At 48.6% G+C, this 27,568-nt stretch overlaps 1 protein-coding gene across 4 annotated transcripts in view; it reads left to right on the top strand.

The window, feature by feature from the left end:
- PEBP4 (phosphatidylethanolamine binding protein 4) overlaps positions 1 to 27,568 on the top strand; it is a 245,632-nt gene that overhangs the window by 50,540 nt on the left and 167,524 nt on the right. For all 4 annotated transcript variants that reach the window (XM_035022559.1, XM_035022561.1, XM_035022557.1 and 1 more), the window contains exon 3: positions 2,850 to 2,976. In XM_035022559.1, the coding sequence (XP_034878450.1) occupies positions 2,850 to 2,976 (127 nt within the window). The remainder of the gene's footprint in view (positions 1 to 2,849; positions 2,977 to 27,568) is intronic.

The following is a 27,568-nucleotide window of genomic DNA, read 5'->3' as shown; positions in this document are numbered from 1 at the left end:
AACATAATCTTGGAAGCGACCTCCCACCGCCGCTGCCCTCCCTTCTCCTTCCCAGGGAGTCACTAAGTCCAGCCCCCACTCACGGGGAGGGGTCACACTCAGGTGGGAGGACCAGGAGGCGGGGCTCACGGGGCGGGGGGGGTGGGCATCGCGGACACTGTCGGCCACACCCACATCCCTGTCCCCTCAGTTCACCAACGTGGAGACCCTGGGCTGGTTGCTTCACTTTCTTTGGGCCTCCGTTTACCCACTTGGGAGAGGGGAATAATAGCAAAAGCTGCTTTGAGGTATTGTTGTACAGAATGAAATAACATGTATATGATGCACCTGATCCATTCCCTTTCCCCCGGCCCCATATGCAGTGTGAGATAGTGACCACGCTGGGACCAGAGCCCCCTGCCGCTCCCCTCCGCACTCCCAGGTCCTTGTCAAGTTGGCCCAGAAGCCCCCAACTCTGGGGGTGGAGACAGAACGTGCCCCACGTGAGGTACCCCATGAACAGGAGGGCACTGCAGGAAGAGGGCACAGGTTCTAAAGTGTGTTCCTACTAAATTCAATTTTCGATTCATTCATCTCAGGCTTGTCAGATCTTTTTTTAGGCTGATTGGATCATTTGTTTTAATCAATGACCCACTTGATCATTGCTATTAATCAACTTTGTGCCACTCACAAATCAAATACATTTGCCTTCTGTGTCCTGATCCAAGCCTTTGGTAAAACTGCTGAACAGGACAGGCCCGCACATGCCCCCGTGGCCCGGCCTGCGTGTGGGGCAACAGGTAGTTTTCAGACACCGGGCTGGCAGTGACCCATGGTGTGACCAGGGCTGGGGGCACGGACCTAATCCCTGTTCTCCTGGTGCCTACCTTTCCAGGGTCCACTCTGTGGCTTGAGGCCCACTCACGGAACATCAACGTGCTGCCTTTGCTAAACTTTTTAAACATTTGTAGCAGTTCCACTGGGATAAAAAGAGGAGACCCATTCGTCCCCTGGGGAAGGCCCCTCTGGTCCTCTGTTTCCCTTCTCCCTGCCCCTTGGCCCTTCCCAGTTCTGGGCTGTGTGCTGAGTCTTCATCTCTCTGCCAGTGGAGGGTCCCCTCTATCGACCTTGGACCTTGCTAGCTGCAGTGACAGGGAGTCATGGCAGAAACAAACCAAACGGTCTTTAAAATGTTGCTGTTGGGGCGCCTGGGTGGCTCAGTCAGTGAAGCGTCCGACTCTTGGTTTCTGCGCAGGTCATGGTCTCAGGGTTGGGAGATGGAGCCCCACATCAGGCTCCACGCTGAGTGTGGAACCTGCTTAGGAGTCTCTCTCTCCCTCTCCTTCTCCCCCTCCTGCCACACGGGTGTGCTCTCTCTCCCTCTCAAAAAAAAAAAAAAAATTAAAATGTTGCTGTGAGGAAAAATGAAAACCCATCCCTAAAACTTGTTCAAAAGTGATCAAAACCATGACATCCAAAAGGAATTACTATAACCTCACCAAGAGGTATAGGAAACAAGTGAGCTGAGCAAACCGGAAGTTGAGCTAACTGGCCCGAGGCTCACCGGGGGTGCTGGCCCACAGAAGCTGTCCTGCATCTGCGGGTGTCACAGGCTCCAGCTGCCAGCCCTCAATGTGGGGCCTCAGGAGCCACTGGAAGGGTGGGGTGGGAGGGGAAGGTGGGACACCCCACCAGGAGGCTGTCCTTACCTTCCTCCCAGATGCAGAACTTGGGAGCACCCCCCCAAGAGCTCTTCCCTCATTATCTCCCCACTGGGTCTCCTCCCGGCATCACCCGCAGCAAGGGAATCGTGGCCAGCTCTGGGTGACCACTGACAGGCCGTGGAGCTGCTCAGCCACGCTGGGCTTTTTGGCGAAGGCTGAGCACCCACCCCTTCTCTGTCAGTGAATCATCTTAACCAAATGCACCCTACAGAGACCCTGGGTCTAGGTGATAAAAAAATGACAGTGGGACAGAGAGGAAGAGCAAATTAAAAAAAAAAAAAACAGTTGGCACAAAGATTTTGTTTTTTTTAAATATCTATTTGACAGCCTGGTTTACATCCCTGAGTTTTGGTTACAGGTGAGCCCTTAAGGCTAACCCTGGTGGAGTTTTGGGAACAGCCCTCCCAGTGAACTGGATTCTCAGCATTTGTGTTCAGCTCTTTGCAGGGAAAAAGCAGATAAATGGATTCATAACTACTGTCTTAGTGACCAGATAGTTTACCTCCTAGGAGACATTTGCATTTTGAAAGTGCAGGGAATGGTATGTCGAGAGCCTAGGTTATTGGGCAAGGCTTGACCCTAAGATGTGGCTAATGGAACTACCAGTGAGGATTGCAGACATGGAGAGGATCTGGATTGTTTAGGGTTGACGACTGCCTGTACCCGTGAAGAAGGCTGTGCTCACTTGCTAAACCTTTCTTCATGTAAAGAGAACATTCCTGGAAAGCAATGTGTAAATTTTGTTCTTATAAACCCAATCCTACTTTAAAGACACTGACCAGGTTTGCCTAAGGATGTACGTTCTTTCTGAGAAGTAAATACAGATGACAGTTAACACCTTCTGACCACTGATGACACGCTGGCTCTGTTGTAAACATTGATAGCCTACTTTACTCCTCACGCCAACGCTGTAAGTAGGTACTCTCAGTGTCCCCATTTTACAGGTGAACAAACTGAGGCACCAAGAGGTCAAGTAACTCTTAAACCACACTGATCACACTAGTTAAGTGACCACAACTAGTTCATAGCAGGCCTAGGATTCAATCCCACTTGATTCCACATTCTCAATGGTGCTAGACTGAAGCGAGTGAGCCCTCCAGGCTCCCCTAGAACTGACATGGGCTGACCATCTCCCTCTCTCCATAGGGGCCTTGAAGTTTTCTACCCAGAGCTGGGGAACATTGGCTGCATGTTTGTTCCTGACTGCAACAACTACAGACAAAAGATCACCCACTGGGCTAAGCCCGTAGTCAAGTTCCCTGGGGCCTTGGAGGTAAGTGAGCAAGCCTGGCATGGAGGAGGAGAGCTTGGTTTCTCTCTGAGCGTGCTCATCTGGGTGACTTGAAGCCTTGTGCAGAGCCATCTGGGTTGGGTAGACCACGGATGCCACAGGCAATGTGCCCCCCTGAGAGCAGCCCCATGGCCTTGGAGGAGGTGGAGCGGGGGGCGCTGCAGACTGGGAGCTTTAGCAGGACTCTGGGGCTGCTCTGCTGGGGCCTTTGCCTGCTCGCGGAGGAGCCTGGCTCCTCAGTGTATGTGGAGACCAGCTGGTGTGTGCTTTGGAGTCGGCAGAGAAAAGGAGGAGAGAGGGTCCTTTTCAAGGTGCGAGGTGGCTGGGCTTTCCGAATGATCTTCTGAATGCGGAGGAGCTAGTTTGTCATGGGCAGTGCTTCTCATGTAGGCTAAGCAAGCAGAGAAGGGCATCTTGACTCCATCATTGCAATATGAAACCCACCTAAGAGTTTGCTCAGGCTTGTCTGAAATAGAAGATTGAAGCATTTTTAGGAATTGGAAGAAGTATTCTTTCTACTGGGAAATGACTAGTACTACCTTGTTCTGGAAGCTTCCCTTAGTCTGGGGATGTGGTAGCCTGGGGAAGGGCCATGCGAGTAGCAAGTGGGACTGTGGCTGCTCCCTCCAGCGGCCAGGCCAGGTCCTGGAGGTGCTGCTCCAGTGTTCTCGTCGCTGTTCCTTTCTTCCTTGACCCCTGGGCCACACTGAGCCCCCAGAGTGTCGGCGGTGGAGGGCGGCTCTCGCTTCGTCTGCCGTGTTTTACTAGGAGGTGCCTGGGGCAACCTACGTACAAGGACCGCGATGTGTCCAGGAACCAGGCCACAGATGGGTGGAGACGGAAGGACGTGACCCCGCATGCACACAACGCGCACAGCCTTCCGGTCCTGCCGGCTCTTTCTCTCTGTCTGTCCGGCCTGGGGACTCTCAGTGCTGCTGTTGATCAGGCCTGATGGCAGCCAGGACAAACACAACAAAATAGCAAGTGCTGGGGTGGGGATCGCAGGTTCCTCCGAGGTAGAGGGTAGATTTTTCTCTATTTCCAGAACTGTTTTCACTATCACAGAACCAATAGACTGCGATGTGTCCCACAATTTATGGGATTGCGAACATGAAGCTTTGACTGGCTATCGTCTTTGCCACCGTGACAAGCATCCTTTCCTTTGGAAAGCTAAGCAAGCAATGAGGAGGCCTTCTGGGTCTCCTCTCCCTCAACCCTGCCAAGCCTCACGCACATGACCATGCATGCACACGCACGTGCACACATGCACCTGTCAGCCCTCCTCCCTGGAGACCCGTGGCCTGGGTCACAGCGGTGGACATGTGGGAGAAGCCGAGGAGACTTTGGCCACTAAGTAAGATTCTAACACTTGGAACAGGACATGGAGGGCTGCAGAAGCAGGGCAGGAGCCCAGTCCTTTAGAAGAGTATAATGCTGCTCCTGTGACAAGATGCTCAACTTTGCCATTAATGCACTTGTCCCTGGCTCTGCCACTGAAGGAGTAATGAGGTGGAACCAAAATACTTTCGTAGCCCAGCGACTGTCCCTGGAGGGATTCTCAAACTCTGCATGATATTATAGCAGGTGTCCAGTAGATGGCAGTGTAGACTTTTCTGAGTACCTGGTGTATTTGGTTTGAAGCAAGCTTGGCAAGTCTACATTTGATTCAGCTTGGTCCACATGGATTGTCCTGGGATGTGGGCATGGAATGCAGAGAAGACGTCACCCCCACCAGGTCATGAAATTTCCCACCCTGTCTCAGTCCAGAGGCGGGATGGGGGAGAAAACCCTGAGACTTATGAGGGACACAGAGCTGTGTTAAGAAAGCCAAGGAGGGTAGAGATTTCACAAAGAAAAAATTGGTCAAAGTGATGGAAACAGAGGAAGAAAAAGTAATATTCTACTACTATAGAACCTGACATTTTTTGGAAATTTAACTGATGCTTGACAAGGCAGATTCAGTTAGAGTTCCCCCCCCCAAAAAAAAAACAATTGAGTGGTACCCACTTTATGCTGGATATTATTCATGTGTCATTTCATTTAAAATTTTCATCAAGTCTGCAATTGAAGTATTTCTTTAGTTGAGACTCTTACTAGCAAGTGACAAAAGCCAGCTCCAACTGGCTTATGCCAAAGAGGGAAGAAATTGTTGGGTCACAAACTGAAAACTCCAGGGATGGCTTCAGGCATGGTTGGATCCAGGTGCCCAAACAACATCACCAGAAATCTATTTTTCCCTTTTTCTCTACTTTTTTCTAAGCTGGTTTTATGTGTAAATAGACTCTTTCCTTGTGGTGGCAAAGACAACCCCATCAGTTTCAGATTTGTGTTACTAGTTTATCAATCCCAGCGGGAATAGATTTGAGGCTTTTCAACCATTAAATATCCCAGGATTTGTCCTGCTTAGATCACATGCCTATCCTTGAACTAATGACCCTGGGTAGCCCCATTAAATCTACAAAGGCTGAGAGCAGAAAAGGATGGTTCCTCCAAAGGAGAATCAAGGTGCTAGTTATCAGAAGAGGGAAAAGATATCAGGTCAGAAAAACAAGAGAAGTTCCTGTAGAAGGAATTAATCAGAGCAAGTGCAGAACTGGAAAGTGGCAGAGCCAGGTCTGCCCAACTCCAAAGGCTTGACCACCAGACCACTGGCAATGGCTCTCAGGGGAGACATCAGGGTGCTGGTACCGTTGGGGAGGGCTTGCTGAATGAAGCTTTCCTGGGACAGAAAGCAGTGGTTGCTACAGAGGGTAGTGATGAAGGGGGGGGAGACAGGCCGGGGACAATGGGAAATGAGAAGATGGGTAGAGCTTCCCTGAAGGGGTAGAGGGAGCAAACACCTCCAGAGAAAGAGCAACTGGAAAAGCGGATGCTATCCTGGGAATAAGGTCCCTCAAAAGTGCAGGCAGGGGGAGCCCTCAGTGACACAGAAGAGGATTGAAAGCATTTCCTCTGGGCCCAGGGCCTGGTAAGAAAGGGCAAGCAGGTAAGAATTGGCTATGTGAGGAAAGTGCCTTGTTTCAAAGGTGATTAAAGCAATGCTACCAAAGCAGCAGGTGCTGGTGGGGCATGCCTTGGGAGCCTCCCACCATCACCAAGCAAGCCCCGAGGCCCTGGAAGGAGGGGTGCAGTGGGCCTGGGACAGTGCTTCCGTGCCTACCAGAGGTCTTCCTGCCTGCACACCTTTGCTCAGGCCACTGCCCATATCTGGACCCTGCATTCTGGGACACCCTGCCTGCACCAAAATGCCTCTTCTTCTAAGAAGCCTTCCCTGACTGCCTCCCTCTTAGCCCTCTCCTCATCCCTGGCTGGTCTCTTCTTTCTCTGAGCTTTTTAAATATCCCCTACCCACCAGATTTAGGGTTTACTGCCTCTGGCTTGTCTTGTGGTTGCTTATTTCTATCTCCCAGAGCCTTGGCCAGTGTATAAGCTCTAGGAAAGTAAGACACCCACCCCCCCGCCCGCCGCCACAGCCCCTTACCAACATTGCAGACCCCATGACCAGGTGAGTGAGTAGAGAATGAATGAATAGCAGGTGGAAGGACACCTCCTGGAGTGTGAACGTGAGATGTGTGAGTTCCACCGTTTGCCTTTTAAGCCGCTGGGTGTCCAGGTGAGCCTGGGGGACCCTAAGCCAGCCCTAGTTTCTCCTCCACCCAAGGTGGGTGGGGGCTGAGGGCTGGGGAGGGGAAAGCCAGGAGACGAGTCCAGCGGGTTTCCCAAAAGGCAAAGTTGTGCAGGGAAATGTGGATGGTTCCTGTGCCAACAACCCTGAGAGCTGAGAGGTGTCGAAATACAAAGAAGCTTTCTCTCTGGGTGCTTTGACAAATATTAAGAGGCAAACATCTTAAAATGCATCCCTCTGAAGACAATGCAAACTGAAAGGACCCTGAGAAGCTTCTTGACTGAGGCTCATTCTTCACCTTGAATTTCACCAGCTGGAATCCTTTTGAAGTGAAGAAATTGCCTTTAAGTGGGGAATGTGCATTGCATTAGAGAAAAGGAACAGGAGTCCTGCTGTCCCTTAGGTTTCTAGGCAGGCTCGGCTCCTTTCTCCTTCCCAGAAAGCAGGTGACTTTTTATGTCCCAGAAAGCGGACATAGCCCCACACCACCCTGGGCTCGCAGCATTTGTGTTGCTGCCTCCTGGGGCCACCTTCTTGCCCTCACGGGCCCAGAGCAGGGACAGAAGTCGGGACACAGGTGGTGGCATCTCAGACTTCCCGTGCTCAAAGAGACCTCAGAGCTAACTAGCCCGCCTCCCATCCTTCTCTTTACACACAGAGCAGAAAAACCGGGGCTCCTGTGGTCACAAAATGATTATTATTAGTGGAGGTGGGACACAGGGCTCCTGACACCCAGAGTGCTGGTTAGAGCAGCCCCGGAAGGATGGGGCTCATCCGGGGTAAGAAGGGGCAGGGGAGGAGCATGCATACATGGTGACTGGGGAGGACCGGGGATAGTGGCAGAGGGAGGGTTGCTGTGACTCTTGGGTTTCTGTGATGGTCAGGCAGGGGAGTAAGGGTGAAACTGAGCATCTAACTTGTCCTCCAAAACAAGATGCTTTGGAGAGTGAAGGGGAGTGTGGTTGATAATTATCAGGATGGCAAGGGTGATAGGGCACCATCCCATTATTATGGCTTCCAGCAAGGGACACAAGAGAACTAGATCTACAGGGACAAAGGCCAGTGGCAGCGACTCTGCAGCTGGCCGCCCACACCAGAAGCGTGCAGGGAGACAAGACGCACCTGAGCTATTGAAATGCTGGCGGGAAAGAGCCAGTGCTGAGGGCAATGCCCCATGCAGCAGAAATTGGAGAGAATGGGCCCATTGGAGAAGTTCGCATCTGAGAAGAAGAACCACGGGGGTGGCAGAGGTCAAACAAAGGGCAGGAGATTTCCAAGTTCCTCAGAGGTCAAGGGTGGGAACCGCAGAAGAAGCTTCCGAGGCCCCAGGACTGGGCATGGGGGTGAGTAGGAAGAGGCGGGAGAGGCAGGTGTGCTCACTGGAGGTGGCCGCCCCAGGACGGGTGAGGGGTCTTCCAGGCTGCCGGACCTGTGAGCTGGAGCGCAGGCAGCAGAGCCCCTCACACAGGGATGAGATGCTATCTGGAGGCTGGAAGGGATTTGGGTGTGAATGTGAGAAAGTGCACTTTGTGGGCATTCCAGACAGAAGTCAGAAAGGTTTGGGACCAGAGAGGCAGGAATGGAAGGGGGTGGCCACCAGGCTCAGACTCGGTGTGGGGGGGCGCACGGGAATCAGCAGCAGGGCCAGGTTGGGGAGAGCCATTAGATTTGGGAAATTCCCTGGCACTGCTCTTAAGGATGGAGAGAAGAGTTCCAGGACAGGGGGCTGGGAGCAGATGGTAAATCCAGGACAGGATGGGGGTTCAGCTGTGCCCCAAGTGGTAGAGGGAACTCATGACCGGCAACCCTCACCCAGGGCCTAACCTGTGACACAAGCTTAGTAAATGCTGTCAGTTGTCATTGTAAGAGACAGGCCTGGAGTCTGAAGAGTACAAGGCGCAGAAGGATTTGGGCTTCTGGAGCCTCTGGGAGGCCTGGGTGAGTTTGAGCTCAGAGGCAGGGAGGAGTGCTGACAGGTGGAGCCAGGCCTGGGAAGGCAGGTGAGGAGAGCACCCAGTGCCCAGTGGAGGATGTGTGGATGGAGGAGGACCTGCTCAAATGTCCCTTTGTCCTTTGCCCCTGGCCAAAGCCTGCTAAAATCACCCAGGTGTCTCGGCCATCGGCCGTGGTGAGGCCTCTGGCCACAATGGGGCCCAGTGAGAGAGCAATGCTTATCATCGTTTCTAACCCTTGCTGTCAGTGACGTGAAGTTGCAGAGAAACTTCTCAGGTATTCACACGATCCTCCTAACAATGTTGGGAGCTGGGCAGAGTTGGGAATATCCCCATAGTTGCAGATAAAGGGCCCTCTTGCTTTCCCATTATACATCCAGTCTACCAGGAAACCCTCTTGGCTTTGCTTCCAGAATATATCCAGAAGCTGACCACTTCTCCTCTCTTCCACCATTAACACCCTGGCCAGGGCCACCACCCTCTCTACCTGGGTTATTACAATAACCACCTAACTTGTCCCCCAGACACCGTGTCTGCCCCAAACCCCCAGCGTATTCTCAATAGGTCACACTTGCCAAAGCTGGGGAGTAGGAGAATCAGTCTTAGATCCCCTCCAGCCCACTGTCTCTCAGCTACATAATTTTGCCTCTTGACTCCATCCTGGTTACTTGAATACAGATGGGGTTCCAGGTAGTTTCATGCCTAAGCATCTTTGCTGCCAAAGATGCACAGCTTTGCTGCACAGCTAATTGGCTATAAGGCAATTTTGCTGCAAAAACTAAAATCATGAAAAATAAAAGAGGGACATTCATTTAAAATGACATAATGAAACATGAAGAATGAATAACAAAATTAAAGACTTTATTGTGAAATATAAAATACTTGAACATGTTAAAAATGCATAGTGTAGATTCATGGCAACTCTAGACATATCATTGATTTTGTGGATTGTACCTAGGTACTTGTCTTCAAAGTCTTTCCTTCATGCTATCATACATTTTCTTTTCTTGTTGATTTGTCTCCTTTTTCAGCCTCACACTTTTTCTCTTTTCACTAAAATTTCCTCCTCCATTGAGAGAGGTATCGGTTTCCAAACACAAGGATGCGCACCTCTAGCTGAGCTTTGTATGGCGTGATGACAGCCTTCTACACTGCTGTTTGTTTATGGCCTCTGGTCCCATGTCCACTTTGGACTTTCCAAAGTTCTAGGACAAATGTGGGTTGAAAACTCTGAGTCACTGTATAGACGGCTACGAAGGCTAAGATTATATAGGAAAAAATGCACCAGTGAAACCAAACTGTCAGCCAGTTACTTTTCATCTTTTACGGCGAAGTTGCCTTACCGCCCATTACTTGCGGCAACAGTGAGTGCGGCAGAGATGCTCACGGCCAAAGGGTCAGGCGCGGCCCCTCGTGTCCACACTGGACTCGGGGGGCCGTTCCTGGGTCCGCCGGCTGGGGCCGATCCCGGCGGAGGCCTCCTGTCTGCCCCTCCACCCGTCACTGTCGTGCGAGCTGGGGCCACAAGCGAACGCAAACCCTGGTCCTGCCTGCCAGCAGCAGCCTCTGGTGAAGGTAAGAACGTGCGTGGTTGTCATTATAAAAAGACTGAACTCAGAAGTGCTTGTGCGGCTGATGTTTTGCTTCTGGGCGGCTTCATTAGGAAGCTTCTTGGCCTTGATCTTTATTTCCAGTCGTCGTTCTCCCCCGCACCACCTTTCCTGTCGTTACATTCAGTGCTCCAGGGTTTGCAAAACCTCTGGTCAGACCCGAGCCTGACCTTCCCGGGGCTTTTTAATCAAGCCGCCTGTCCCCCGTCTACAGTGGTGCTCCTCCAAGCTCAGGCAAACGGGCTCAGTGGTTGGGCATCTGATGTCGGCTGAAAGCTTCCAGTCAAGTGTGGGGAAATGGGTTCCAGATGTTTTTCAGATCAAATAATGTTTCTTTGAAAAAAAAACAACAACAACTGTGTGGGCCGCTCCTCAGAGGGGGCATGTAGGATCTGAAAGGAGAGTTCACTGGGTTTGCATCCTGGTTTTAAAACAAAGGTCATTCAGCAAGTGTCTGTGTGGGGCACTTCACGTGTGTGGGATCTGTTCAGAGCCGACCGTTGGGGGTGTAAGCAGAGGCTTCTTGGATTTTAAAATAGCTGCCTGGTCCTTGTAGGAGCCATTTGGAGAGACGAATACTCAAAGTTTGAATGTACAGTGGCTTGTTGCATGTTCTCACTGGAGAGAAAAGACGGTGGCCTAAAGAGCAGTTCAGAGAAGGGTTTTGAGGCTGTTTGAATGAGTGATGATGTTATTTGTTAACACTTGCAGTCTTGGGGTGGGGTGGAGGAGGGAAGGAGATGGAAGATCCTCTGCTGGGTGGAGCAGCAGTCCCATGGACTCTGAGGTATCTCACTCTCTTACCTGTGCACCCTCGATGCCAGCCAGCATCCTGTTCTGTGTTAGAGCCCATCTGGCCCTCACCGGGGCTATGTGGGCCAGGCAGAGCCCACGTTTTACAGATGAGGAAACAGCAGCTCATGGGAAATTATCTATTTAGTTTTTAATAGACTTTATTTTTTAGAGAAGTTTTAGGTTCACAGAAAAATTGAGTGGAAAATACAGAGATTTCCTATATGCCCCTTGACCCACACACAAGCAGCCCACACTATTAACATCGTCCACCAGAGTGGTATATGTGTTACAATTGATGAACCCACACTGACACATTGTTATCACCCTCAGTGCATAGTTTACAGGAGGGTTCCCTCTTGGTGTGGTACATTGTATAAGTTTGGACAGATGTATATGACATGTATTCATCATTATAGTATCAGACAGAGTAGTTTCACTGTTCTAAAAATCCTCTGTGCTCCGCCTACTCATCCCCCAACCCTGGCAACTACTGATCTTTCTGCTCTCTACATAGTTTTTGCCTTTTCTAGAATGTCGTGGTTGGAATCCTAACACTATATAGCTTTTTTGGATTAATAGCATAGACTACCAGCTGGGCCTCCTGACTCCAGTGTCAGCACCTTCTTCACTGCACAAGGGTGTGGTCACACTGCCCATCTTGGCCCAAGCCAGTGGCCAGTCATCCTGTGGCTTAACTTCCCTTTTGGGGAATTGTGCTCCCCTCAACTGGAGGTTTCTGCTGAGACTTTGCAGTGGGCAGGATCCACTCACTCCTGCACCTGCTGTCAACTTGGGCGTTGCCACCATTTGGTTTCTTGTCTGTCTCTCCAACTAGAATGTAAACTCCCTAAGGACAGAGCCCTTTGTATGCTTGGAAACAGCGCAAAATAGGCAGTTTTTGTGCAGTGAGATCTGTGCTGTGATATGGAGCTAAATGCAAGATGCTGGCAAGGGAGGGGGGGAGGTTATCTCTTGGTAATGAGAGTATGAGCGTTCCAGTTTTCAAAGCACTTTCCCTAGTCATGACAGTTCTTATCTCCCATCAGTCCCGAGAGGTGGGCCAGGCAGCTGTCTCTGCTTACACTAAGGATCCTTGGCCCAGGGATGGCCAGAGAAGGCAGATGCTCAGCCTCAGAGCCCAGCACCCATCTACTTGTTGCCTCACACCCTATTTGGGCCTTTTCATGGCCTTGTGGGCGTTAGCTTGCCCTAATGCACAGATGTGTTAAGTGGAGTGATGAAGCCTGGGCTCCAATCCCAGGCTCCTGTACTGTGCTTTTCTTTCCTGCACCCCCTGCATCCCTATCGTCCCCAAGCATTTATTACCTGGCCACATTTACTGACTGTTTTCCACACGGTCAGGCTCTGTGCTAAGTGCCCCACGAGGTATGATTACCTTCATTTTTCAGTCCAGAAAACTGAGGCACAGAAAGATTCCTGAGCTCATGAGTGACACAGTCAGGATTTGAACCCAGGTCTGTATGGGCTCATCCCCCTGAGAGTGGAAGGCAACCTGCTGTGTGCCCCAAATGACCTGAGCTGTTTTCCATCGCCGCCCTTTACAAATGGGCCTCACAATATCAAATAACTTAGCAAAGGGAGAGATAAGGGGTGGGACATGGGGGTGTGCAGGGGTATGCACAAATCAGAGACCCTTGGTTTCTTCCCCATCTCTAGGTCTGTACTGCTAAACCAAGGGAGAACCAGGGTAAGCCATCAGACATTCTAATTTCCATGTCTGAGTTCTTTCCATTGCCATTGGGAGTGCAGAGGGCCCATCCCCATGGCCTAGAGTGCTAGAGCTGCCCTGGGCAGGGGCAAACAAGGCCTAGAGAGGACAAGAAGGGAAGAGGGCCGGGCCTAGCTCCTAGGCGTGGCTCTCCAGGCCCTGGATCTGCGAAGACACACTCCTGCTGTCTCCTGGGGCTGCAATTGCAAGAGCGAACACCAGAGGGAGATAGGTGACTGTCATCCTGCCCCAGGCGAGGCGAGCCTGCATACCAGCCAGGAAGGCATTGCCCAGGGCGGGCAGACAGTGGAGACCTACCCAGTAATGGAGAAAAAGAGGGTCCTGGATTTGGGTTGGGTGTGCACGGCTCTGCACCCCTTGCCCCATCTCTCCCTTTGCCGGTTGCTTGTGGAAATGCCCTTCTACTCAAATGCAAATATCCTTGGACTGGAATTCCTTAAATCAGGGGCCACTAACTGGAAATGCCCTCAGAGGCCAGGCCCTAATTAGGTGGATGAAATACACAGTTGGAAGGAAAGCGGGGCCAGGCAGACCCGCTTGCTTTGAGAATCCCCTTACATCCCACCTGGCATTAAAAGGATTGTTACAGTTGCGCTGGTGGTCCTCTGCTCATTCCTGGTTTTCCCTGACCTGCAGAGACTATTCAGTTTCCTGAGGATGGACAATCCAGCGGGAATGAGAACTGCTGGGTATCAGAGCTAATCCCTTGGTTTAGAGAGCACTCGGACCCTGAGGAGTTAGTATGAAAAGCAGCCAGGCTGGGCGTTGCACAGACCTTGTCTGTCTTAGCTCTGTTGCTCATAACTTTGTGACCTTGGATCTTCTCACTAAGATTCCTTTTTCTCACCTTAAAATAGGTATAAAATCCATTTCTGGGTAAGACCCAGTGGCCATTTCTCAATCCTAATCCATCTGGTCTCCCCAGCAGCATTTGACCCAGTGGGTCACTTCCTCCTCCTAGATACCGCTGACCCCACACTCTCTGGATTTGCCTTCACTCTTTGTGGTTCTTCACTTCTCAGTCTGCTTTGCGGCATGCTGCTCCTCTCCCCAACCTCTTGGTGTAGGATATGCCAGGCCTCAGGGTTTGGTCTTCTCATCTTTTTCTACACTTCCTCCCTTGTGGTCTCATTCAAGGTCATGACTTTAAATGTCTTCTCTATGATATCCTAGTCACATGGCCACTGGGGTATCTCACGGGCCCCTCAAATGCAACATGTCCAACCCCACCCTCCCCCCCAAGCCTGCTCCATCTGCTGTCTTTGCCATCTCAGCAAAGAACAACCCCAGCCTTCCAGCTGTGTTGCCCAGACATCTTGGAGTCATCAATAACTGTTCTTGCTTTCCCATTATACATCCAGTCTACCAGGAAACCCTCTTGGCTTTGCTTCCAGAATATATCCAGAAGCTGACCACTTCTCCTCTCTTCCACCATTAACACCCTGGCCAGGGCCACCACCCTCTCTACCTGGGTTATTACAATAACCACCTAACTTGTCCCCCAGACACCGTGTCTGCCCCAAACCCCCAGCGTATTCTCAATACAGCAGCCAGGATGAGTCTTGAAATCTGCAGGTCACATGAGTTTACCCCTCTGCTCAAAATCATTCCATTTCTCCCCCATTTCACCTGGGTAAGAGCCACAATGCTCACAATGGCTTACAGAGCCTAGAACCTGGCCCACTTCACCCCTCTGACCTCAGTTCCAACCATTTTTTTGCCTTGTTCACCTGGCCTCCTTATTGTTTCTTGACCACACCAGGCATGCCTTAGGCCCTTTCCCCTCCTATCTCCGTGGCGCACATCCTCACCTCCTTCAAATCTCTGCTTCAAGTCATCTTCTCAAGGAGGCCTTCCCATCTCCCAGCCCTGGTACTCCTGTGCCCCCTAATCCCTCCCCACTTCTTTCTATCATATTTATATCTTCTAACCTACATATAATTTCTTCATTTATCTTGTTTGTTCCTTTGTTTTATCTACTCCCAGCCCCACCCCACAGCTAGGATGTAAGCTTCATGAGGGCAGGAATCTTTGGTTTATTCACTGGTGTATCCCATATACCAGAAGAGTCTCTGTCACATGGTAGGCACTTAATATTTGTTGAATTAAAGTTATTGGACAACGATTATGAGAGATCATATATTTATAGCCTTCGGTGCCGACACAGGGAGCGTTCAGTAAATGGTGGTGGTTATGATCTTCTCCGATGCCCAGGTTGACTAGTACAGCCTGCAACATGAGGGCCAAGGCAGGGTGATGGCTGGAGGACGTGGGATTCAAGATAGGGGGTTGTAGGGCTTTTTTTTTTAAGGGTTTAAGGAGAAAAAATGGAGGGTGGAGATAGAAGGGAAATATTTTGTGGCTGGTTGAAAAGCAATAGATCTACAAGGCTGGACAGAAGGCTCTGCAGATAGTGGACACTCAGTAAACCTGTGGGATGAATGAACAAACCCCTTGGCTGGTTAGTACATGCAGAGCTGACTTTGAAAACTGAGCAAAGACCCTCAGTAAAAAGTTTTGGGGGCTGGATTGAAATAGGGACGACAGAAGGCAGAAATCGCCTGCGGCTGGACAGAGGGGGCAGGCTGCAGCAGCCTCTTCCCGGATGCTGGCTGGAGCTAACCACCCTGTGCTCAGAGGCCACCACCCCATCTGGTACTTAATGACTCTCAAGCCCTTGGGAGGCTGGACAAAAGAGACTGCCCACATCTCTGGGGAGCTGAAGTCCCCGGCTCCTCCTTCCCTCAGTGCTTCATCAAGAGAACTTGGTATTCGAGGATACCCAATGCCGGCAGAACTGCCTCTAGCTCTTCATCTTGCAAATAAAGTGATGGTTAATTTCAGGTTTGGAATCTAATCCCATGGTTTTTAACGTGCTAAGACTGGAGCTGCTCACCAGCTCTCCATACATCTGGCATTCCCCGTCCTGCACTTCCCCCATCTCAGATGGGAAACAGAGCCACGTGAGGTGCACCTTTCCCAGTGTGTAATCACAGAGCAGCTATTCATTTCTTCCATTCACTAGCAAAGACCCAGGGCCCCGTGGAAAGCTGCCTGCCAGGCTGAGCGCTCCTGGAAGGCAGGAGCGGCAGACGGGTCAATTCCTGCATCTCCCTGGCAACGGTCTCTGACCCGACTCCAGCCTTAAGACCGTTGGACGAGCAAATTCAGAGCCCACCTCTAGGTGAAATCCAGCGGAGCTAGAGCTGTCGATGTAAAAGCCAAACCACACAGCTATAAAATAACTGGAAAAGCCACATATAGGTGAATATTTCTCTGATCTCAGGGTAGAGAAGGTCTATCTAAGCATAAAAATCAAAGGATAAAATCATAAAGGAAAAGAAGGATGGATGTGAGTTACAACAATATTTGAAACTTCTACACTTTAAAAATGCCGTAAACAAAATAAAAATCCAATGACAAACTGAGAGAACATATGTGCCACAAATATGGCAAAGGATTATTATCTTTATGCATAAGGAGCTCTTATAAATCAATAAGGAAAAGATGAATACCCCATAGAAATAGAGGGCAAAGGATGCAGTAGGTGATTATAGAAATAGGAAAATTCATTAAAAATATGGTGGGGGGAAATGCTTCAATGAAAGGAAATGTAATTTTTATAAGTGGTATAGACTTCATTTAAAATCAACCAAATTTGCAGTTTGGGGTTTTTTTTGTTGTTGGTGGTGGTTTTTTTGGGTTTTTTTGTTTTTTTTTTTTTTTAGAAGAGTATACATTACAGGTAGAAGTACAAATGCTTCAACCTTTCTGGAGGGTGATTTGATAATGTGTATTAAAATCATTAGCATGTTCATTGTGTTTGGACAGTAATTTTAGTTCTATGAATTTATTCTAATCTGATTACTTAATCAGATACATACACACAGATTTATGTAAAAGGCTGTTCATTGTAGTATTATTTAAAATAGCAAAAGGAAAAAGGAAAACCACATAAATGTTCAACAATAGATTGGTTAAATAGAATATGTTCTATCCATATGAAAATGTACCAGCTAGCCATTGAAAGTCATGTTCTCAAAGACTATTTAAAGCTATTGGGAAGTCATACAATATATTTTTAAGTGGAAAAAAACCAAATGATAAAACAGTAATTTCACTACAATCTCAATTTTCAAAAATTATATCTTTTTATGCATGAAAAAAAAAACCTAGACGAATGGAGAATACATCAAAATGTTGACATTGGATCACCTCTAGTGGTGGGATTAAGGGTGATTTTTATTTTCTCCTTTACACTTGTCTGTAATTTCCATATGTTCTCCAATGAACATGTATTACTTTAATAATAAGAAAAAAAATGCTATTTGGGGAGAAAAAGAGTGAATGCTAAGAGGAAAAGATTCAGCTACCCAAATGGTCTGAGTGCTGGTTGCTGTGGAAACCGTAACTTTGAATTGCCCAACTTTTTGTGAATTACTTCCCTGCTCTGCAGGGTTAGTGCTAGGGCTGGATTCAGCGTTATCCTGGTGTGGGCATGTGGCCAGGGGGGTGGTAAAAATGGGGGGGGCCCTGCCTCAGGCAAAGGTCCCCAGGGAGGGTCCTGGGTTTCACTCGGGCTCCCTCTTCCCTTCCAGGTGTCCTGCAGGGGATGCTGGGGCACAAGCCGCCCTGTGTGCACAGGGGCTGGGGAGCCAGCGAAAATCCCACTGCTTCCCTGCATAGGGTTCCCCAGTGCCTCTGTGGAGTATTCGGTAGTTCTTGTGAATCAGCGTTGCCCCACTCCCAGCCTGGTATCTAAAGATAGGGTCCCAGCAATGGTGTGGGGAGGTAGGGCAAGTGGCTTTCTTTTCCTTTTTGTGTCAAGGATAAAGATGGGGATGCGACCGAGTCCCAGGGACATTAGCCCTAAGTGGAGCCTTTAACTAAAATCCCAATCCTGGCGTGAGTCTTGACCACTTACCATCTTGCCTTCCTTCTTTTTGCCTCCTGGAGAGCAATTCCTGCACTGGAGGGGAGACAGGGATGAAGCACTAGCCCCAGGGCCTTGCAGGAAGCTGAGAGGCTGGGTACCCTGAGTGCAAAGTCACTTTCATATGCCTATTCTCGGAATGAATGTCTCGCTGCCATTTGTGAATCCTGTTCCGAGCTCTAGGGTGTGGAGAACTGGTTGATTTATAGATCGAGGCAGCCACAAGTTGGAATTTTAAAAAGCAATGTGTCCTTTGAGCAGGAGCCCGGGCTGGGGGCTTTGCAGGCTGTCGCTTTGTCCCAGGGACCAGATGGAACTTGTTTTTCTGTTCACTTGGGGGTTTAACCCTTCGTGCACTCCCTCCCCTACAGCCCCATTCAGGAGCCGCTGCCTTTGAGGCCAGGAGTCAGCCATGAGGGAGAATCCACGTATGTGAGCCTCAGTGATATTTATTGAAAACGCCCCATCTTTTCAATCCCCTGTCTCTGCTGGATCATTTTGTTTGATTTCGCATCCACTGGCGTGTGCCAGCCACTGTTTGAAGCACTTTAGAAATATTAACCCATTTACTCTTCACAACCATTATTATCCCTGTTTTACAGATAAGTAAACTGAGGCACGGATAGGTTAAGCAACTTGCCCAGAGTCGCACAGTTGGTGGGTGATGAGGCCAGGATTTGAAACCCAGCTGTTTGGGTCTCAAATTTGTGCATTTAATTACAAAACCATGGCTGCCTCTCAGACAGCAGGTAAATGAGTCCTGTTCTTAACAGTTCAGAGCTCCTGGGGGTGGTTCTCCCCACTTTAGCTATGGGAGCACAAGGGACCATCCGAGGGAAATGAAGTCCAAGTCCCTGGGGTTTGTGCCTGAAATATCACTGCCATCCTGGATTTGTCTGACCTGCTACCCTGGTGTTGCCTTCAGGCTCATCAGGCTGCAAAACCCCTATTTATAAGGTCTGTGCAGTATAACAAGCAAAGTTCAGGGTTCGATGCCCACCTCTGCTCCAACCACAGCACGTGCCAACCCAGTGCTACCCAGTGGAAGCCAGGGTCCCTGAGTTCGGATCCCCGTCTTCCACGGGGAAAACTTTATGTCACACACAGCTTCCCTCCAGCAGGGGTATTGGGGTCGGCCTTTAACAAACTCTCTTTCCCCTTTATGAAGCAGAACCCACAAGGCTCTGGGAACATTGGAACCCTAACGCTTCCCAGGCAAAAGCTGTTTCTTACCCTAGTGAAGTCAGCATGATTCTCTGTCCCCTTTCTACAGAGGCAGAATCTAAACAGAGGCCTGCGCTTGGCACTCACCGGGGCTTGGAGCTAGCGACGGTGTTGGGTGTCCAGGGCACGCAGGCTGTGTGGAGAGAGGCTGTAGCCTGGGGAGAAGCTAGTAAGACATCAGACCCTAAACAAAGCAGCGTGGGGCCATCCTCACCGGGGTGACAAGTGCATGGGGGACACGGCCTCCTGCCATGAGGTTATCGGGGTAGGGGGGACAGGGAACCTGTGATGGTCTATTAAGGAAAGATGTAGGGCTTGGAGTCAGGAAGTAGGTTTTTTATAAAAATGGCAAACGATAAGAGCACCCGTGAGAGGGAGCTGTTCTTTCTAAGCTCGTCTTCCAGACGATCACACCTTGCTCCTTTATGTACTCAGACTTCTTATTTTAATCATGTTTTGTATGGCAGTCTTTCTAAAATTGGTTACATATGACCCTGCCTTCCCCAACAGTCTAATGAATATAATTTAACCTGTTAAATGACTCCATGTCATGGTTGCGAACACCTGTCATGGAGAGTGCCCTTGCTATGCATGGGCATTTCCTCTCTGTGGCGGCAGGAGCTGTTGAGATCCTTCTAGCAAGGGCCTGTCAGCACGCTTCTACACGGCTAAGGCCAGGCCCCTGTGGGCAGGGGGCGCCTAGCCCCCGGTTATCAATCATCTAGGACAGGGAATCGGAACTCTGGTGGCTGCCTCAGTCACTCTGCAGGGTTTTCTCCCACAGTACTTCTAACACCAAATCTGTGGGTTTTTTCCACACCAACAACCAGTTCTCCAGCTCTCCGTCTGCCACCGTGGAGCCATGCATTTCAATTTAGTCCTTACACTAACTCCCTAGACTTAGTACCAGACTCCACCAGCGAAGGGCTTAGTCTCAAAGACCATCCCCCACTTCAGACACCAGTCACAAGTATTGGGTGCTCAGAGTACCTACACTTCTCTCTGACTTGGCTAAATAATCGGGAGTCCCCACTACACCCCCACTTTCAGGTTTCCTAATTTGCTAGGACAGCTCACAGAACTCAGGAAAAGTTTACTTAAAATTATCAGTTTATAATAAAGGATACAACTTAAGGAACAGCCAAATGGAAGAGATGCCCAGGGCAAGTCATGAGGGAGGTTGTGTGGAGCTGCCCTTCCCTTTGTGGGAGCACCACCCTGTCAGCACCTTGACATACTCACCAACGGGGACACTGTCCGGACCCATCAATTGGGGGTTTTCACGGAGGTTTCATTTACAAAGGCGTAAATGATTAAATCATTGGCCACTGGTGATTAACTCAATCTCCAGCCCCGCTGAAGGTCTCGGGGTGGGGCTGAAAGTTCCAACCCTCTACTCATGCCTTGGTCTTTCTGGAACCAGCCCCATCTTAACGCTACCTAGGGGTCCCCAACCACCAGTCATCCCGTTAGCATACAAAAGACACACAACACTCTGGAGGTACCAAGACTCCTCAGAGCTGGGTGCCAGGAACTGAAGACAAAGACCAAATACGTATCTCTCACTATGCTGCAGTCATGGTGGACAGTGTAGAGAGCGGGTGGGTGGTATTGTGGATGAGTTCAGCTGCATGCAGGCAGGCTGGACCACAAGGGGACACATGCCTTTTCCAGGGGTCACCAGCTGCAGTCTGACATGACACACTCCCTGCAGTTGGTCAACTTCACAGATGACAGCCCTGGCCCTGGGACTGTACTGCCATGTGACAGGGGCCAGATCACCGCTTATCGAGTATGCAAATGATGAGCAAATGGCTATTTTGCACCTGGTTTCATGTGGTTCTCTTCGTCGGCTTGTCTTTTGCTGTCTTGGGGTCTTCAGTGAATATGGGGTGCATCTCTTGTTTCACAGTGGTGCCGAGGATAGACGCCTTGGTCTGTGTCTGTGCTCTGCCCTGGCTGGAAAGGTGGGACAGTGCCCAGGACAGGGGCTCAGAAAGGGGTAAAGGGATCTTGGGGAACCAGAGTCAGAGCTAGCTACTGGAGGTCCAACTGCCACACCCAGTGTGGAGATTCTTTTTCTGGAGCTAGGTCTGCCTTGGGAATACACGTTTCCTTTTCTTCTCATAGGGAAGGCTGAATTTTTTTTATTATTTTTTAGATCACTTGCAAGTGATATCTGAGGGATCAAAAAAATTTGTAGGGTTATTTGCTTCTGCATAACCGCACAACACTGTTAAAATTATTTTAAAAATTTATTTTCCTCCTGTCATCTGTCATTTTTTGCTACTGTTAAAGATGATTAGTAGCCGCATGTGCCTTCTGATCTGTGGTAATATGGGAAAGCTGATAATCAAGTATGTCAGAATTATTTCTAAACTAAGAGTAGATATGCTCAAAATGAGGATGTGAGTCAAGTGCCTGCATTTTAGCCCATGAGCCCTGTGATGTATAAGAGGCCTTTGTGTGTAGTTTTCAGACGTGGGGATCAGAAAAGCACCATGGAAGAGTCGTTGACCAGGCCGTGGAGGTTTAGAAAGACAGATTTGTGTTCAGATTCCAGTTCTGTATCTTACCAGCAGGTTTCTCAGCCTCTTAGCCTCACTTCCCTCATCGCGAACGTGGATAACAATATCCACACAGAGAGGCTTAAAGGGGAAAATGTTCCTAAAGCAACCAGTTTGGGTGCAGAGAGCTTTCTCCACAGTAGGTGCTCACTAAATGTCAGTTCTCATCTTCCCTCCTACCCAGTGCTCAGCTGCATGCTGGACACTGGGCCGTGGGGGAAGTGACCTCCAGATCAGTCATTTCTATGGGCCCTCACAGTTGGAAAGCCTGTTACATGTTTCAGATCCCTCAGCCTTGTCTCAGTTAGGATCATGACCCTCCATCTGCAGACGAGGAAGCCAAAGCAGAGAAGTGAAGGATCTTGTCCAAGGTCACACAGGCAGGTGGCGATAGAGCCCAAACTAGAAGCCGGGTCTCCTGCTTTCCCGTGCCATTCCTCCTGTTGCTACTCGCCTGGTAACCACAGGTGAGAAGGCTAACCTCTTCACGTTATGGATTCCTCATGTGGCATCCCTGCTGTCCCAGGGTTGTTAGATGGTTCAAGAAACAGAAAACCCATGAAAGCTCTTTGAAAAATTAAGAGCGGTACACACATGATTCTGCCATTTTTCTGCAATATTTTAATCCCCTTCTAATAATACCAGGTAGAGGAGATGCCTGACACCCCTCCTCCCTCCATCCCCAGCCCTGCGAGGGAAAAAGGAACCAGGACCAGAGCTGCTTTTCCCAGAGGCTGCTCAGCAGACACCATAGTAACAGGGTGAGTCGCAGGTGCCAGGAGCTCAGCATCGGGCCCTGACCTGCAGGCTGCATACAAAGCCTTCCAGAATGGAAAGCTAACAAACATATATATATATTTTTTTACCACTTCCTTGCCCATGCTCTAGCTTTTCAGAATGAATGATTTGGAAGGCCCAGCTGCCTCCTGTAAGCACGTCAGGCTGCTGAGACAGAGAAACAGGCTCCCCATTCTCCCTGCCATCCCAGGGCCAGGGCTCCCAGAACAGCCTCAGGTTGGGGAACAACAAGGAAAGGGGAATGATGGCCAAAAGCCCTTGGCTCCCTGGGTCTGGGCCCAGCTTGCTCAGGGCAGCTTTTCCACCTCCAGAGAGCAGGGTGTGATAAAAGCTCACTGTATGTGTCAGGCGCTGTCTTCAGTTCTTTATGTCCTGTCAACCTTTCATCTGCACAACAATGCTATGTAGTCAGTGCTATTATTACCCCCATTTTCCAGATGAGGAAAGAGGTGTGTAGCTTGCCCCAGCTAGCAAGCTTCAGATCTAGCCCTCAAACCCAAGCAATCTGGCTCTGATGGCCGGGTATTAACCACCACGCTATACTGCTTGTCCAAAACAATGGATTTTAATTCATCAAGCCACATTTCCTTGGAAACATCCACAGTCGGGACTAGCAAAGGGAGATTTGGGTTCAGTTTCCCTGTCTAGTCTAGTTTCCATGGTGAGGCCCGTCCCTCTTTGCCTTCCTGAGCTCCTCCTCCTCTCTGGGTAGTAAGGGAGCTTCCAGGACCCAGCCCCTCCAAATTCACCTCTTCATTACCCCACAGAGCTTCCTAGCCTGTCCTGCCCTCCATTCTGGCTGGCATATTTCAACCACAAATTTTCTCTGATGAGCGGAGTCTCATATATACCAGACCCTTGAGAAAGACTTAGTAACTGCAGAAAAGAAAGACATCCCAGGGGCCAAATCTAGCTTCCTCCTGGGGCGGCAGAGCATGAGGGAAACACCTCATTCCTTTGGGCAAAAGCATCCATGGTCATCTTTCAAAAGTTACTCTAAACCAAAGGTTAGAGCACTTTGTTTGAGACCTTTCATAATATATTGAACAATTTGATGGCTGGGAGGATAGAGTTATCATTTTCTGCTCAGGCGGCCATAACAAAATGCCATAGACTGGGTGACTTAATGGAAGTTTATTCTTGCAGTTCTGGAAATCAGAAATGCAGGATCAAGGTGCTAGCCAAGTCAGTTTCTGGTGAGAGCTCTCTTCCCTTACAGACAGCTACCTTTTCTCCATGTCTTCGTGTGGAAGAGAGAGACAGAGAGAGAGAGCTCCCTGGGGTCTCTTATAAGGGCGTTAATAACATCATGAGGTCCCCACCCTCATGACCTTATCTAAACTGTATTAACTTCTGCAGGCCCCATCTCCAAATACTATCACATTAGGGGTTAGGGCTTCAACATATGAATGGGGTGGAGAATACAAACATTTAGTCCATAGCAGATGGCAAAGACTCAGCGGGGTGTGCGCAAGAGCTCAGGATCTGGACATGCTGAGTGTGGTGTTATCAGACATCCAGGGAGAAGTGTTGAATGAGTGTTTATATATGAGTTTGATGTTCAAGGCAGAGGTCTAGGCTGGAGATAGAAGTAGATCTGAAAGTCTACCTCTCCAAGCCACAGTCTTCTCAACTATAGAACAAGATTAATAACACCCATCTCATAGGGTTGTTGGAAGGTTTGAATAAGAAAAACAAAATACTTGGGATATTTTTATGTGTAGTAAGACCAGAGAGCTAATTCTTGAGAGTTAAGTGGCCAAGATACACCTGGCTAAAATTATGGCATAGACAGCTTGTCTTTGGTACCTCGACCCTCCACATACCGTGTCCTTTCCCCCTTGGACATGGCAGCATCCTCTTCTCTGCCCCCACCCCCGCCCCCACTCCTATTTCCATCTATGTCTGTTCTTCTCAACACATCCCAGTGTGGTGACTGATAGCAGCTTAAAATGTTATCTGCCCCAAGGGACTTTGCATGCTAAGAGACTGAACAGTCTTAAATTAAAAGAAGAAGGAGAAAGAAAAGGGAAGAAAGAGGTGGAGGAAGAGGGTGGAAAAGCTTTTTTCAATTAGCAGAAAAAATATGGAATTTACTCAATTTTAAGTTTTTCCCATACTTTTCTTAAGTCTTTTTTTAAGGATTTTATCTATTTATTTGAGAGAGAGAGAGTGAGAGAGGGAGCACAAGATGGGGGAGGGTCAGAGGGAGAAGCAGACTCCCTGCTGAGCAGGGAGCCCAATGCAGGACTCGATCCCGGGACTCTGGGACCATGACCTGAGCCGGAGGCAGACACTTAACCGACTGAGCCACCCAGGTGCCCTTAAGTCTTTCTTAAATCATTTCCTTTCTATATCAGTGTCTACATTAAGCTTTAGTATATTTAATATGTGTACTTATATATAAATATATACTAATATATTTAGTACATTGGGATATTTGATTTAGCTATGTATATATTTATATCTATCTATACAGATCTCCCTATATATATATATAATTTTACATATACATGAAACTGTATACATATATATGTGTATGTATATATATATGTATACATATGTATGTATGTAGAGAAAAAAAGAGAAAGAATCATCATATACTATGCATCAATTTAAGTTTAGAGCTACTGTGCTAAACAAAAGAGACACTAATTGTGGATTTGGGGGCTTCATATATCTGATGGCAAGATGGTTGAGGCATTTCACACTTCTGAAATACTGCCCCATCATAAATTGTCCTTTTCTAACTTCTGTGAAATGCTGGTTCTACCAATGAACACAGTAGGTTGGGAGAGTCTTATTAATTTCTGAGCTTCAGCCTGAACAAGAATAGAGAGGCCAAGGACAGGTGCAGGGATGAGAAATGAAATGGGTGATGTGGTTCTGTTCTTAGGTATCTAGAGCTAGAAAAATCTCACTGGACAAAATGTCAGGGAAGTTAGTGTAGGAGTGCACCTGAGTCAGCCCCAGGAAGCCCATGGCGGGAAGGGTGGAAAGAAACTGATCGTTTGGATAATGGAAGGAGATCAGGGGAGACTCCGCTTAGACTGAAGATACTCCAGCAAGCAGGATGGAACCCAGATAACGTCCCCACTGATGCTGCAGCCATCAGGTAATTAAACCATGGGATATGAATTGATAGGTAAGCAGGGGCAAAATTCTGTTAATGGGTGTTAGCTCTGACCTGTGCTTCACACTAATTCAGACCTTCATTATACCACACTTGGACTATGACTGTGGTTTTCTAAAACTCAACTCCCTATCTTTTCCCCCCAGAATAACACATAGTCCTCCTCTGGGCTCCCGCATCACTCTGCATTCTGAGAGCATTAATCTCACTCTATGGCAGGATGTGATGTCTTGCAAACATGTCTTATCTCCCCAACTACATTACCAGCAAATCTAAGGCAGCTGTCTTACACCACACGTCAGACCTGCCCAGGGCAGAGGGAGCACTCAATAGGCAGTAACTGGGGGCTCAGGCAAGCAGACTGGCATGAGGAAATCTGCCCATGGGGAGCAGGGCTCGTGCCCCTAGGTTGGGCTCAGGGCTAGGTCTCATGCCCTCTGGGGCAATCTCACAAAAAAAGGCAGAACCTCTATCAAGGAAAACTAGACAGGTTTCTGAAATGGAACTTAGGATGAGCTTCATCAACAAATTGGACATAATTGGTGAAAGAATCCATGAACTTGAAGATAGATAGATAGAAATTATCTAAACACACATAAAGAGAGAGAAGAAGGGTAAGGGACACAACAGAGCATCCGAGAATTGTGGCAGAATAGAAAATGGTTTAACCTACATATAGTTGGAGTCCCAGAAATAAAATACAGAAAGAGCAGAGCAGAAGAAATGTTTGAAATGTTTGAAAATGTTTGAAGAGATGATGGCCAAGAATTTTTCAAATAGATCCAAGAAGCTCAGCTGTAATCAGGATTAAAAACAACAACAACAACAACAACAGCAACATCTAGACGTATCATGATCAAACTGTTGAAACCAACAGTAAAGAGAAACTCTGAAGACAACCAAAGAAAAAAATAGCGCTGGTATCCCCTCACCAAAGTATTCCTAAATACTCAGGAAGGAAATATGTTCTCGGGACAGAGTTAGAGAATACACAAGGGGGCCAATGTGTTAGCCTACCCCAACATTTCTATAGTTCTCTAGATATTTGGGTTCTTTCCTTTATATTATATCAGGGAATTTCCATCACCTCAATTTTAGTTAGTATAGGATACCATTGAGTTCAGCTCTCATCAGGGAACGCACTGAGCAAACAGACACACACCCAGATGATCTAGCTAGCACTTTGGATCTAGAATCCATATTAATCAAGCTGGTCCGATCTCAGGTTATCTTCTTTCCTCTGATCTAGATCTTAATATATATAGTATATTTCTCAGGTTTCTGAGATAACATATCTTTCTCAGATCTCTGCCAATAAATAAAACAAATGCCAATTATTTGGGTGTGGAAGTCTGCTGTTTTGGGATCAGACTTTATACTTGTCTCTGTGAGGTATGCTGAGATCTGACTCTAGGATAGGTCTGAAGCAATGAGGGGTGGTCTGTGTGGGCATCAAGAACAGCTATTCGCAGGGCGCCTGAGTGGCTCATTTGTTAAGTGTCTGCCTTCGGCTCAGGTCATGATCCCCGGGTCCTGGGATCGAGCCCCACATTGGGCTCCCTGCTCGGCAGGAAGCCTGCTTCTCCCTCTCCCACTCCCTCTGCTTGTGTTTCCTCTCTCGCTGTCTCTCTCTCTGTCAAAAAATAAATAAAATCTTTGAAAAAAAAAAAAAAGAACAGCTCTTCTCTTGCAAGGTAAGATCAGCCTTACCAGGCATAGAAGAAGGGGTGGCTTCTGCTGGAAAGGGAGGCTGAGTTGGGTCTGAGCTTCAGCCATCTGAATCATGCATCCCAAATCACAGGGTTCCAATTTTTCCTCAAGTCTCTCTCCCTGAAGAGACTTGATGAGTCTATGACCTTAGGTTGTAACTCAGCAACCTGCAGAATCAGAGTTCACGTGTGATTTGTTTTGTTGGCACTGAAGCTACAGGCTACTTGAAGATTTCCCACAGCTCACTGATGTACCATTCTGTTTTGGTTTTTTCCCACAGGTTCTTTCCAGGAAGTCATAAATGTTCCCTGGTCTTCTGATTATGCCTTGAGTCAAGAATTTAAACCCCAAGTTTGTTTGTCTGTTTTTTTTTTTTTTTATCTTTCCATATCAAGCAGAAGAAGCCATCTTATTCCACTCTGTGTATTCATCATTCCCAACATAATCAACCATCATGCAACTCTGCCAATCAGACAC

Source organism: Mirounga leonina, unplaced genomic scaffold, assembly GCF_011800145.1.
Source record: "Mirounga leonina isolate KUSES-001 unplaced genomic scaffold, KU_Mleo_1.0 Mir_176, whole genome shotgun sequence".
NCBI classification, from domain to species: Eukaryota; Metazoa; Chordata; class Mammalia; order Carnivora; family Phocidae; genus Mirounga; species Mirounga leonina.
The sequence above is the reverse complement of the archived record's forward strand: the minus strand, read 5'-3'. Positions and strand labels throughout refer to the sequence as shown.